This window comes from Carassius gibelio, chromosome B2, assembly GCF_023724105.1.
Source record: "Carassius gibelio isolate Cgi1373 ecotype wild population from Czech Republic chromosome B2, carGib1.2-hapl.c, whole genome shotgun sequence".
In the NCBI taxonomy this organism is placed as follows: domain Eukaryota; kingdom Metazoa; phylum Chordata; class Actinopteri; order Cypriniformes; family Cyprinidae; genus Carassius; species Carassius gibelio.
The window spans coordinates 13,028,163-13,042,327 of record NC_068397.1 but is presented as its reverse complement, the minus strand read 5'-3'; the positions used below and the strand labels follow the sequence as shown (position 1 = coordinate 13,042,327).

At 35.9% G+C, this 14,165-nt stretch overlaps 1 protein-coding gene across 2 annotated transcripts; it reads left to right on the top strand.

Annotated features, from left to right (window-relative positions):
- Positions 1-1,711: 1,711 nt before the first annotated feature.
- On the top strand, positions 1,712-13,996 carry LOC127951214 (protein FAM131A). Of its 2 annotated transcripts, none has more exons than XM_052549011.1 (5): positions 1,712-2,060; positions 6,002-6,089; positions 6,177-6,362; positions 8,143-8,286; positions 10,436-13,996. In XM_052549011.1, exons 1-5 carry the CDS (start codon positions 2,007-2,009, stop codon positions 10,861-10,863), a joined length of 900 nt encoding a protein of 299 aa, XP_052404971.1. In that variant the 5' UTR covers positions 1,712-2,006; the 3' UTR covers positions 10,864-13,996. The 2 variants fall into 2 exon arrangements, with proteins under 2 accessions (XP_052404971.1, XP_052404970.1); XM_052549010.1 differs by lacking the exon at positions 1,712-2,060 and adding an exon at positions 4,139-4,997.
- Positions 13,997-14,165: the final 169 nt, after the last annotated feature.

Sequence of the window (14,165 nt, the reverse complement as noted above, 5' to 3'; positions counted from 1 at the left end):
TAATCTTACAGGCGCTGAATTAAAAATACATACAATCAGTCATCGCTAATAAATTAATTACAGCAATATAAGAAAATCTCATCAATAACAAGAACATCACATTAGACTATAAAAATTCAAAAATTACCCCCCCCCCCCAAAAAAAAATGGTTCATTCAAACACGCCCCGTCTATGTCACTATGTGAAAATATTTGCATAATGCCACCCAAATGTTCACACAAAGAAAGAAGGCCTGGTTTCAGGAACAACAGTTAGTGTAGAAGCAGCCATGTCAGGGAGATGCTGTGTTTATCTAGGCGAAAGCAAAGGCACTTTGCTTGGCCTTCTGAAAGTAGATGCATTTAGGAATCTTTAAGATTACTTACAACAGAACAGCAATGCATTTTATGTATGACTGTTTCGTGAACCTTTGAGAGGAGGTAATTCGGACTGCTATGACAATCTGGCTTTTCTGAATCCGCTTCTGTAAGAATGTTTTGTTATTAGTTTAAATATTTGCTACTGACTGTTCAAATGCTGAGCTTTGTGAGTGTGTGTGTGTGAGAGAGATGGTCACATCACAGTGAAGTCAGCTGTTTTAACTGTGGCTTGTGTAATGCAAACACATACAAACTTCACTGTGTCGGTCACGTGGCTCTGTTCCCCTTTAGGGCTTGAACTGATGGTAAAACTAAGGATTTTATTGAAGCTCTTTACATTTATTTTGAAAGATGAAGCTCGTGAATGCGGAAAGATGTGTTACATTTGCTTATTACAAATGCTTGCGGTGTTCAGCCAGTCACAATGCACTGGGTCAGTTGTCCAATCAGAGCAGACTGCGCTTGTCAGAAGGAGGGACTTTGTAGAAAATTGAGTGGCATAGAGGACCTACAATAATGTAGTTTTTTTTTTAAATAATGTTTTTTGAGCATTAAAGCATGTCGACATATTCTGTTACAGCAAATACACACAAAAAAAAGATCTTGCATATGACCCCTATTAATTGCATTAATAAAAACGCCATATCGCGTTCATAATCGAATGCGACTCATTTGCAGTTATGAACACTGGCTGTGTGTTTCCATCTGAAAGCAGTTGTTGGAGATTAACTATTAATCACAGAACCTGTTTTACTGATGAGATGCGCATGACAATTGCATGTGATTTATCGTGCAGCCCTTAATTTGAGGAAAACTAGGATGCAGGCTGTATTTAAAGTGCCGCCATTACTGTCTAGAGTGCATGTATTGGTGCGCTGTGATTGGTTGAGTGGATATATCGCATTCTGCAGAGAAGGGAGACTCGTGTTTGTCACTGTTTGGAAAGAAAGGGAGAAAACATGGCGGAATATTGGATATCGCATTGTACGTAAAATTAAAAATGTACTTCAATATCGACCAGATACAGTACTGATTTCAGCACACACACAAAGTGCCTTAAATCCTGTCCGAATAAATGGACGATGGCAACAGCAACTTTTATATCAGGGTAGACAGCGGAGCACTTGAGTCAAAAAATAAAAAAACCTGAAAGAGCAGGTCCAGTGGAGAAAAACATTGACTGATTGTCACATCTCCACCACTGTAAGATAGATGTGTTTGTGCAGTGTAGAGGTGCTCTCTCTCTCATTGGTGACAGAAACTAGTTGTCCAGTCTGGTTCTGTACAAGAAACCGTGAACAACCATATTAAGGTCTCAAATACAGGACTCACAAGTAAGCAGTAAGCACTACTAACATTAACGTTGCTGTTAGTTTAAGTTGTAAATGTTAAAGCGGCTTGCCATAGGAAGTTGCACTCATCGCTCAGGCTCTGTACGTGTGAAATAGACTCCTGTGTCTTTAAGAGAGCCGCATTACAGGTGGGATGACGCTGTATGAGAGACTGACTCCGTGTGGTGGGGACGATGCGTGTCGTGGGTTAACAGCACTCGTTTCTGCCCCTGTCTCTGATGCTCAAGATAAGGTGGTGTCTGTTATTCACTGCCGAAGACGGCTCCGCGTTTCTTCTCTCCAGAACCAACACTAATGCTGTATCCATGTGCAATGCTTTTAACAGCATTACCCCAACTAAATCTAAAGGTACGTGTGTACGGAGTATCAATGACCAAATGCTCATCGGTTTTCGCTCGCAGAATCAATGTTTTTGGACTGTAATGCATGTGTTATTGCGCTGGTGTTGTTGAGATGGCATTAGGCCGTCACGTACAGCGCGTGAATAACATCAGCGCTCGCCTGTTGCCAGGAGACAAACGCGCGGAGTTCTGCTGCTGTTACACGGTTGTTTCTGTAAATGATCTGCTCGTCAATCACTCAGTCAGTTTGGGGCAGCTGATGGACTTCTTGTGTCCTGTCGTGTCACCCTTCACTTCAGTGATGGGGTTCTTTTATTAGGGCCTGATCCATCAACTAGCCGGTTATTTGTGGCATTACCAAGGTACACAGACTGCGTAGAAACAGATGGACATTTCAGATCACCGGTTCTGTATGGAATGATGCCAGTTATTCAGTTGATTTGGGAGAAGAAAAACACAGATTGGGGAAAATCAGTCTTAATCGAACCAACCAAATCGTAGCTCTGGTTACAGCTGTACATTTCACAGAGCTGTGTCTGGTGTTGTTCGTGGTCAGTGGGAATTAATGATGCTCGGGGACAGATGGTTCACGGGTTACCTGTTGCTATAACGACCGGCCCTGATATCGCGTTAACTGCATGTGTCGCTTTCACTGACTTGAGCTCAGGTGGCCTGTTTTAGATGCGTTTTCCTTCGCTGTAATATATTTGACCTCACACGGCTTATTGTGTTTATATTATTTTCACACACACGCTGCAGCTCATTTCACTGAAATGAATCAAATCTCAGCGCGTGACCTCTTTCCCGCCGTGACAGTTTCTCTACATATTTTTACCTGTTTATAGCGAAATATTTTGTATGTCCTATATGCCATGCTGATTGATTGTATTATTTTTTTTAAAGTATCATCTACTCTGTTATTTTTACTTTTTTAGGACATTTATCTATAATAAATAACACGATTCTGGACATTTTGTTCCTTTTTTGATAGCACCATGTACTACCATGTTCTATTTAGGACATATACTGTTCTACCACTGTGTTTCTGGACATAAATCAAAGTTGGTTGCTTTCTTTTATTGGAAGAAACATGATTGGAATTAGTTAAATTTGCTTTTAAATTTCTGGCCAATGCTGTGTTTATGGGCACAGTGCCATGGTAATACTATGTTTTTTTAATGCTTGGTTTGGATATCATAGTACGTCACTTTATTATTATTTTTTTATTTATTGACAGTAGTACCATATACATTATTTTTCAGAACATGTAAGATTTTATTAATTGTATATATAATAATTATTATTATTATTATAAAAAAAAAAAAAAATGTGCATGTACCATTCTAATGCTGTTTCCGGACATAGTGCCATGGAAATGTAACACTGCTGCTTTTTTGGATGTAGTTCCATAGTAATACCATGTTATTTTAAGTCCATGCTGTATTTTAGCACCATGTTTTTGTGTATGTACCATGTGAATACCATGTTGTAGACATAGTGCCATGGTAATACAAAATAATGTATATATAAAATTGTATTATTTTTATTATTATTTTATTTATGGAATTAGTGTGGCAATATGTTATTTGTTTTTGTTTTGGACATGGTATGGGTCATGGTATTATCTTGTTTGTTGGTTGGTAGGTAATACCACATTTTTTGGGCATGCCATAGTAATATTGTTTTATTTTTTATATTTATTTATTTATTTTTGCACATAATACCATATTAACACCATGTTTTATGTTTAGGATATATAGGCAGAGTTTGGTGGGGGAGAAAAAAAAGCATTCTGCAGGTGTGTCTGAATAGTTTTAGTTTTTTTTGTTTGTTCTGCAGCTCTTCTTGGAAGGCATCAGCTGATTGGTGTGATGAGTAGGGTGTGTGTTACTCAATACCATGGTATTGAATCCTTACCATTTCAAAGTACCATGGTATTAGCATATTACACCAGGGTAATGAACAAAATGATTCTCAAATCGTCTGGTTTAGGCTTAATTGACCTCATTACAATCACCATGGCCCATGTCTGTCTCTCTCAGCTGTGACAGCTAACCCCAAATCACGCAGAAATATTTGACCCACATACGGCACTGAAACACGGCAGGCAGCTGGTGTGGCTGCAGTCTTCTTCAGGAGCAGCTTTTTCTTATGAGCTTTAGAGGGCAATCTGATTTAAGCATATCTACCTGCGGCCTACACTTCAACGTCAGGCATGTGTATGTCTGAACCACCTGTGTGATTTGGTTTTTGGAGGGATATAGCTTAAATGCTGCATTTCATGTATGACACAGTGGCCTACGTTTGTTTTGGTGGTTTACGAATACTTCACTTCAACTTATTATTTGGAAATAGAACCTGGATCTGTGTTTCGGAACGCTTTGCAGTACAAGGACTACAAATAGTCACTTCATCACTCATTAGAGACATCAGTTCTCTTTTTAAACCGATGGATGTCACTTGTCAGTTCAGATTTCTGTCATGTAACACATTAATGTCAAATGCCAGAGGTCATTAGCCCCCAGCTGTGGCCAGACTTTTTATCATCATCTTGAGGGCTGCAGGCTTATATTATCTGACATGGCAGTGAATGCTGTTTGCAAATTAACAAGCAACAGGAAGAGGCTTGATTGGCCAAATATGTCTGAGCCATAAGCTGCTTTGATTATTAATGCCACAGTGTGGCGGATCTCTCACAGATCCATTTGAGCAACCCGTGCAACTAACATATGCTTCGACTTGGATGAGTGCAAGTGAATTGTCAAAGGGTTAATTGTGGATTTGGCATCTGTTTCTGAGGTGGAGCTTGAGTCAGCACTGGCTTTAGAGCGTTTACCTCATGTAGAGCTCTTGTAGTTTGGTACTTGTTTGTTGACTGGAAAAATCAATGTTTGCGATGCGTCCATTCATACAGCGAGAGAAGCGTGTCAGGGGATGTCATAAGGTAAGAGAACTAATTAGTGATTGGCCGTTAATTCCTTAGCCGTGTTGTCAATGATTCCCAACCAGGAATCAAACTGCGCACACACCGCAGTGGATATTTAAACAGGTTATAGGGGGCACTTTGAATAACATTCATAGATGGATCTGTTTGATATGTTGTGAATTTGATCACCTACTGTAATGAGATAGATATATATATATATATATATATATATATATATATATATATATATATATATATTATTATTATTATTATTATTATTTTTTTTTTTAATGCTCATAATTAGAGTTGCTTTTGGTGTTTAGTTATTCACACAATGGCAGTGATTGATTTCGTTGATTGCTTTTGTTTAGCTTTTGAATATTCACAATATAGACTGGCCTTATAAATGTCATGTGACGTAGTTTGCCATCCATGCTTCTGAATTTGGAGACTAGTCAATTAAACCACGTATGAGATGAATAATTCTGAAAGCTACTAAACACTGATGATGTATTTTAAAACCTGGAAAATGTTGCCCACATTTAAAATCATAAGATATGGTTTAATAGCTGTGATGTTGTTGAGATCAAATCTTCAGTTCATTTTAAAAATAAAGCTTAAACATAAACCCAACCAGGAAATAAAACGGTTCTCAAATAAGAATGTGTCCTATTCTGTGAATTCCTAAAACATTGGTGTCTCATTTTTTAAAGCAGTCAATGCAAATTGAGAAAGAAATCAATAAAATCTGTGTGAAAATATTCAGAGGTAACCCTCTTTGTAATCATTAACATTTTCATAAGTAACTGTTTTTTAATTACACTTTTGTTCTCAGTAACTGTAACAGATTAGTTATGTTTATTTTGTAATTAAATGATGCAATTCTGTTAAATGTAACCGGTTACTCCCCAACACTGTTGATTACTAATGACTACATCATTTTAAACTGCTTCTTCCCATGAAGTTATAATATTTGCACAGTCCCAAAGAAGTACATTTTGTCTTTGAACTTGCTTCTCCAGGTTGACGACCCTACTGATATGCTCCCCAAGTCAAGAAAAGCCCTTAGCATCCAGGAAATTGCAGCTCTGGCCAGATCATCATTTAATGGTAAGGGTTTAAACACCTGTAGCATCATCGTGGGCATTAATGCATGTTAGCAACACACAGAGTTAATCAGTGTGTTTCCCCCACCAGGCATCTCACAGGTGGTGAAGGATCACGTCACCAAACCCACGGCCATGGCTCAGGGTCGGGTGGCTCATCTGATCGAGTGGAAGGGCTGGTCTAAGCCCTTAGACCCTCCATCTGCTACACTGCAGTCCCACTTTAACTCCTACTCCCATCTCAGCGAGGGTGAGCAGGAGGCCCGCTTTGCAGCAGGTGGGTGTCTCCTTCCACCCTGTTATACAGCTGTGAATCGCTCACTGCTGAAGAGAAGAAGCGTGAAGGAGATAACTGTCGATGTACAAACATTACTAATGCCTGGGAGTTTATATATGGTCTGTTGTCAAATAATGTGGACATGAAATTAATTTTTGATTCATTCATTCGTGTAAAATTGTGCATGAATGTATGAGGTACTCTGTATATTTCTGGTTTTCATTTATTTTAAGAGTTTCACGTTTTACTATTACTAATAGTAATAATCAACTAATGTGTGGTCAAAATCTGCATTCATAGTAGTAGTAACGATCATAAAACCTTTTTAAAAATTTTAATACATTTTGTAACTAATAACCACTTGAAATAATCACTGGAATTAATTATATCTGTCTGTCTATCTGTCTGTCTGTCTATCTATCTATCTATCTATCTATCTATCTGTCTGTCTATCTATCTATTTATCTATCTGTCTGTCTGTCTGTCTGTCTGTCTGTCTGTCTATCTCTCTCTATCCATCATCTATCTATCAATCTGTCTGTCTGTCTATATATCTCTCTATCTATCTATCATCTGTCTGTCTGTCTATCTCTCTCTATCCATCATCTATCTATCTGTCTGTCTATCTATCTATCTATCTATCTATCTATCTGTGTCTATCTCTCTATCCATCATCTATCTATCTATCTATCTATCTATCTATCTATCTATCTATCTATCTATCTGTCTGTCTGTCTGTCTGTCTGTCTGTCTGTCTATCTCTCTCTCTATCCATCATCTATCTCTCTCTCTATCCATCATCTATCTCTCTCTCTATCCATCATCTATCTCTCTCTCTATCCATCATTTATTTGTCTGTCTATCTATCTATCTATCTATCTATCTATCTATCTATCTATCTGTCTGTCTGTCTGTCTGTCTGTCTGTCTGTCTGTCTGTCTATCTATCCGTCTGTCTATCATCTGTCTGTCTGTTTATCTCTCTCTCTATCCATCATCTATCTCTCTCTCTATCCATCATTTATTTGTCTGTCTATTTATCTATCTATCTGTCTATCTATCTGTCTGTCTATCTATCTATCTATCTATCTATCTATCTATCTATCCGTCTATCATCTGTCTGTCTATCTCTCTCTCTATCCATCATCTATCTCTCTCTCTATCCATCATTTATTTGTCTGTCTATCTATCTATCTATCTATCTATCTATCTATCTATCTGTCTGTCTGTCTGTCTGTCTGTCATCTTTTAAAAGTTAAAAAATGTCCTTATTACTGTAGTATTTATTTGGACTATTATTTGACCATTGATGTTGTACTGAATATAATGAACATAAATGTATAATGTAACAATAAGGATTTTATCAAGTGTCGGTCAGCTTTAGGCCGTGATGATGTGCCAGCTGAAGGCTTTCAGACTCAGCAGATGGTGTTAAATCAGATCACAGTCACACTTCTACACCTGCTGAAACTGCATGTCAGTTTACTTCACTGCCGTCTTCTGGCTCTCCTCCTTTGACTTGACTTTTTCCCGGCAGCGTTTATACTCTGCTTCATGTTTGGCTGTCATCACTTTCCTGACTGCAGTAAATGTGGCTGCTGAGTTGGCGTGCATTAAACTCTCAACAGCAGAGCTTTTTCAATCAGAACAAAAGCATCATAAGTAAACTTCTACGTCATCACTGTTACAAAAGAGATTGTGTTGCACTGCCTTCTGTTTAATTAGCGTCATTGTGTAAACTCCAGGGTCATTCGATACGATTCTTTTTTCTTTTTTTTTAGGTGTGGCCGAGCAGTTTGCCATTGCAGAGGCGAAGCTTCGTGCCTGGACCTCTGTAGATGAAGAGGAGATGGACGAAGAGTCTTATGAAGAGGATCCTCCTCTAAATGACGAGCCAATCACAACAACTCTGAGCTCAGGCGAGCGTGAGTGCTCACACACACCATAAACAGTATTTAAGCCATAAATAAAAACATATGAATTCATTTGAGGGACGAGTAGCATACATTAATGTTCAAAAACTTGAAATTGAGTGTAGATCAAAAGTGACCGTAAATAAATACATTTATAGTGTTACAAGATTTTCATTTGAAAAAAATCCTGCTCTTTTGAACTTTTTATTGATCAAATAATTTAGTTTCTAAAAATATATTAGGTAGTACAACATAGTATGAGCATGCCATTATAATAAGAAGAAATATTTTCTTGAGCACCATATTAGCATAAGAGAATGGCTGCTGAAAATTCTGAAAAATTACATCTTAATATATATTAAAATTTAACCTCCTGAAACCCGAGAGATTGCCTGTTGTGCATTTTATAATTTTTCTTGCTATTTGGGATATGTAGGACCTAATAAGTATAATACCTAAAATTTGTTTTTGTACAGGAAGTAGTTTTCCCAGAAAAAAGATGTCCTCATGTGAGGACAGTGGGTCTATCATGATGTGAAATGCTGCAAAGCAGTTTCATTCACTTTGCAAGCACAGATGCACATTGCATGTCATGCATCGCACACAGGATTTCCCAGTGCAGCCTTGTGCTCTGCATTCATGCATTTCATTTATAAAGTTATGTTATGTCCTCGGCAGAGGACATCGGGACTCAATTTCTAAAAAAAAAATGAAAAGACATGAATGAAAATGCATAGGCAAAAACAATAGATTTTTTTAAATCACCAATAAATTTTTAATGTTCAAGATTTTTTTTTTTTTTTTTACCAAACTTTGTATAAAGATGATTCTCAACTATGGTATAATAGAATAATTCAGTATAACATTTTTCTTTCTGCAAAATGTGTGTAAAATTACCATTAATGGGTTTTCTAATTATATACAATGTATCTATAAACTAAATCTAATTTGCATATAAATGTGTTTTTGGGGCAACATGTAATGAAAAAAGAAGTGTAATAATGTGAGTAATAATTGTCAAGATTTTCATAATAATATATAATATTTCATAGAATATTGAAATATAATTTCTTTCTCTATTCATTTGTTATGTCTCCAAAAATGCGTCATAAGCATGCGTTTAGTCCCGGTGTCCTCATCTGAGGACATGTATGAAATCAATGTCCTGTTTAGTAACGGAAAGTCATATTTTGATTTGAAACCCCATAACATATTTCTGAGATGTTGATTTATGACACAGAATTTAAAAATTAGACAGATTTAAATGATAACTACAATATATTATAGAAATATTATCATATTTCTATAAGAGTGTCACTAAATTAATTTCAGACATTTTGATGACCAAGGAGAGGGAGTGGTCATGTGAAACATCCAATCATTTGGTATCTCTGAAAAGCCCTGAATGTGCTCTGTACAGGACATCCAGATCTAAAACTGTGGCATGAACAGACTCAGAGAAATTCACAAAAATATAATGTCCTCATATGAGGCCACAGGGTCTCAAGAGGTTAAAACAGTTATTTTACATTGTAATGACATTTCACAATAATACTGTTATTGCTTTAATTTAGATCAAATAAATACAGCCTTGGTGTGCATTAGAGTAAAAAAAAAAACATTATATTTGAAAATATAATACACACACTTACATTTCAGAATATAGAACTAGACATCTATTGTTTAAAATGAAAACAAAATAATTTTTGACACTCTCTGGTTGTTATACTTGAACTAAATTGAAAAAATGATCTCAAAACCAGATTGTTAAAAAAAAAAAAACTGAAAAAGTGCTCTTAAAGGCGGAATCACTTTTAGCATTATGTATTTTCAGATGCCACTTGGTTTGATATTTTGTATGTAGTGCAGAGACATTCAAACATTTTGGTTCGGAAGTGTTCAGATACATTTTGTGGACCCTGTATATTGGCATTTTTCTTGTCACAGTGCGTAGCTTTTTATGTGGAACATCAGCAATTTAGTTTTCTCGTTCATCTTTTCTGCTCTTTATCATATGCCTTTTCTCTTGTTTGTTCTGCTCGTCTAAATGCGCTCCTTTTTCCGTACCATTTGTGCTTCATGTCATCTTTCTGTCTGTGTCCATCTTCTGCCCTCTCTGACCTGTATCTATAGGTATTCTTACACTTTGCTCCTCCCTCAGACCCTGTATCATCCAATCAAAGCAGCCCAGTGCCAAGCCAGACAGACACGGCTGAAATCAGTCTGTCAGACCCCGACGAGCCGCTCATCTCAGAAGAAGTGCCACCACACGCCCAAGAACTCCAGCTTTCAGAAGGAGAGGGCGACAGGGCCACATGTGGGCTTCACAAACCAGAGCGCAGGCCTTTGTGGAGCAAGGGAGACTCCTGCTACTACTCCACCTCCTACTCCGAGTCTGGCCTTTCACCTGAGGACCAAGAAGAGGAGGACGGAAGAGAGGTGGAGGAAGGGGAGGACAACGTCTTTCAGGAAGTCATCCGCTGGTACAGACACTGCCGGAGCATCTCTGATACCTCTGGAGCTGTGTCTTTTGATGATGAGGAGGAGGAGGAAGAGGAGGAGGAACAGGAAGACGGTTCCAAGCAGTGACGCTGTGCTCACGCTCGCCCTTTTGTCTCGGTCCCTTCCTAGTAACCCTTCTGTGAAGTGTTTGTCCAGTCTGTTATATGCATTCAGAGACAACCACTTGTTTTTCTCCGCCATACTTTTAAAGGGATACTTCACCTAAAAACGAAAATTCTGTCATCATTATTGCTCCCTCTTGTCTTTCAGAATTTTTTTTATCTTCTTTCTTCTGTGGTACACAAATAATGGCAATAATCAGGGTTATTACAGTTAACTGAAGCAGAAGCTAAAGTTAAAACCATTTTTAAAAATATATATGGTTTCTATATACAGTAAACACTTTGATATATTTCAGGTTTTTGCCAAGGTTTGCCTTAATGTACTAAAAAAAAACATAAAACCTTAAAATTAAGAAAATTAAATTAAAAAAATACTAAAAAGTATCAGGAAAAAAATAAAAAAATGGCAAAAACTCAACAGCATCATTAGAACCATAGGCCAAAATAAAAATGAAAGTGAATGGAAAATATTAAATGAAATATAAAACTGATTTAAAAATCTTATTAAAAACTACAGTATAATAGTATCACTTTGATACAAAAATGTGCAAGCCAGTGTTATTTTAGTATCATTGACATACTGTTATAGTTTTGTTAATTTTTTATAATTTTATATTAAAGTTTTATCAATTTTGTTGCTTTTGTCCTTTTTTAAAAAAAATATGTACATATAGTTTTTCGGTTGCATTTTATTTAGTTAATTTTACTATTTTACAAAATTTAAAGAAAATGAGAAATTTTAACTCTGTAGCTTTCTAAAATAAAATAAGTATTTTGTTTGATATTTTATTACATTTCAGTTAGTTTATTTCAAGAAATGATATTTTTTTTCCAATATGGTTTTAGTTTTATTTAACAATAATAACCCTGATTCAAGCTGCTCTTTTCCAAACAGTGAAAATGAATGCAAACAAGAAGCAAGAATTTCAGGACGACTTAAATTGTAGCCACACAAATGATAGTACGGCTTCAGAACACTAAAAATATAGCGCATAACTCATGTGGACCACTTATGATACTTTAATGGTGCTTATATAAAGTTTCTCTTTCATTTCCATTTTAAACTTTCATTGTATAGAAAAGAGCAGCATGAACAACATCCATTTGGATAACTGAAAGAGTTAATTGACCCCCCCCCCCCCCAAAAAAAAAATAAACGTTTGGAACGACATGAGGGTGAGTGATTAATGACAGAATTTTTGGGTGAATTAACCTTTAGACAAGATTTCCATTTTCCAACTACCCCTCTTCCTCTCTATTCCTGCTTCCTCTTGATGTTCTTCATTTGAAGAACATCAAACAACATTCAAGAAAACACAGTACTGTTTCCTCATTCAAGCAGTGAGTTGGACGATAGTGACATTATGACTGCAGTATCCAGTGAAATGCAGACGCGATGCTCATTACCTGCGCTCTCGGTTTATTCACGACACAGCAAGAGACTGGAAAATCCCTGTGAGGAACATGCTTTCAAATGTTTTCCTTCTGTGACTGTTCAAAAGTGACGTAATGCTCATAGTAATATGTTGTTAATACTTCAGGAATGGGATTTTGTTTGGGTTTTGATGTCACGCTCCAAGTGCTTGTGTGTCTCGGCTTGCTCCAGAAGGGTTGAGGTGCAGGAGGGTTCTGCTTTGATGGAGCATTGTAATTATGAATAGAATGTGCCTGTTATTATGATCACTGTGTGATGTATATTACCAAACTATGGAAGCCTATTTCAGATGCATTATACAATCAGGCTTTGGTATATCATCATGACATAAAATCTCATAATCTTGTGTAATAATTATGACAGTCATATTAATAAAATGAAATGTTTAACTTATGACAGTCATACCTATGAAATAAAAAAAATGACAAAGTTATTTATGAGACAAAGTCGGAATTATGAGAATGTCATGAGTCAAAATTATGACATACAAAGTTGTATTTATAAGAGGAAAAGTCTAAATTATAAGTCAAATATGAGTCATACCTATACGACATTGCATTTAACAAAAGGGTCAAATTCTGACAAAAATATTTGAAATTATGACTTGCTAAATTAAATTGGGAAAAAAATCTAAAATATTAGGTAAAAAGTGGTAATTGTGACATTTCTGAGATGAAAAGAAAATTGTTGTCATAATTTGGCTTGTTTACATTTTATTTCATAATTTCAACTTTTTATTTCATAATTGGCCGTTTCAGAATTATGACTTATCTCATAATTCAGCATTTTTTATCTCATAATTCAGCCTTTTTATTTAATAATCGTCTGTTTCAGAATTCAGACTCATTTCATAATTCAGCATTTTTTCTCGTAATTCAGCATTTTTATTTCAGAATTTTCCATATCAGAATTCTGACTTATCTCATAATTCAGCATTTTTTATCTCACAATTCAGCCTTTTTATCTCATAATTTCAACTTTTTATTTCATAATTGTGTATTTCAGATTTCTGACTTTTTTCTCATAATTAAGCCTTTTTATCTCATAATTTAAATTTTTTATTTTAGAATAGTCCATTTCAGAATTTCTGACTTTTTATTTAATTATTCAGCGGTTTTATCTCATAATTACAACTTTTTTATTTCATAATTGTCAATTTAAGAATTCTGACTTTTTATCTCATAATTATGACTTCCACGATAATTATTACTTTTCATTTCATGGTTGCCCATGTGTATTTTTTCTCTCTTTTGTGGCAGAAATAGGCTTCCATACCAAACTGAGTGAGAATCCTCTACCACGTTTGTTTCTCTCTGTTCTGCTATCTATTTCCTCCCTCTCTGCACTTCAATAGATGTTTGATTTGTGTTTGGCTGCTGAATGAACAGGTTTTTTTGAAGCTACTAGTTAATAACCTTGACATGCAGCTAGTGTAAAACAGTAGACAGAATGTGTATGTTGCCTTTCCAGACTGCATGCATTGTAAATTCATAAACAGCCACGTTTGTCATCATTATCCTCAATATGAACCGGTAATGTCATGATGTTCATTGATGTGAATGTGCGAATCCGCCTACAAAAAAGTTTATTTTTATTTTTTAGTATTGTTTGTACAGAAAATGTCTGAGGTCAAATTTATGATTGCATTAAAGTTATGTGTATATTCATGTTTCACTGTGTCATATGCAAACCTTAAATTGCAAAAACACAATTTCTTGAGTATTTTTGTTAGGTTTTACAACAGAAATATCATCCACAAGTTTTACATGGGAAGAAAAATGACACTAAGATGTGAGTATAGATTGATTTTTTTGTAAAGCATAGATCTTAAA

Bases quoted from the DNA above. Each gene is read 5' to 3' on its own strand.
- LOC127951214 (XM_052549010.1), top strand. From the start codon at position 4,941: ATGTTTGCGATGCGTCCATTCATACAGCGAGAGAAGCGTGTCAGGGGA. The intron at 4,998-6,001 runs GTAAGAGAACTA...TTGCTTCTCCAG, and splicing joins GTGTCAGGGGATGTCATAAG to GTTGACGACCCTACTGATAT. The intron at 8,287-10,435 runs GTGAGTGCTCAC...CTCCTCCCTCAG, and splicing joins AACTCTGAGCTCAGGCGAGC to ACCCTGTATCATCCAATCAA.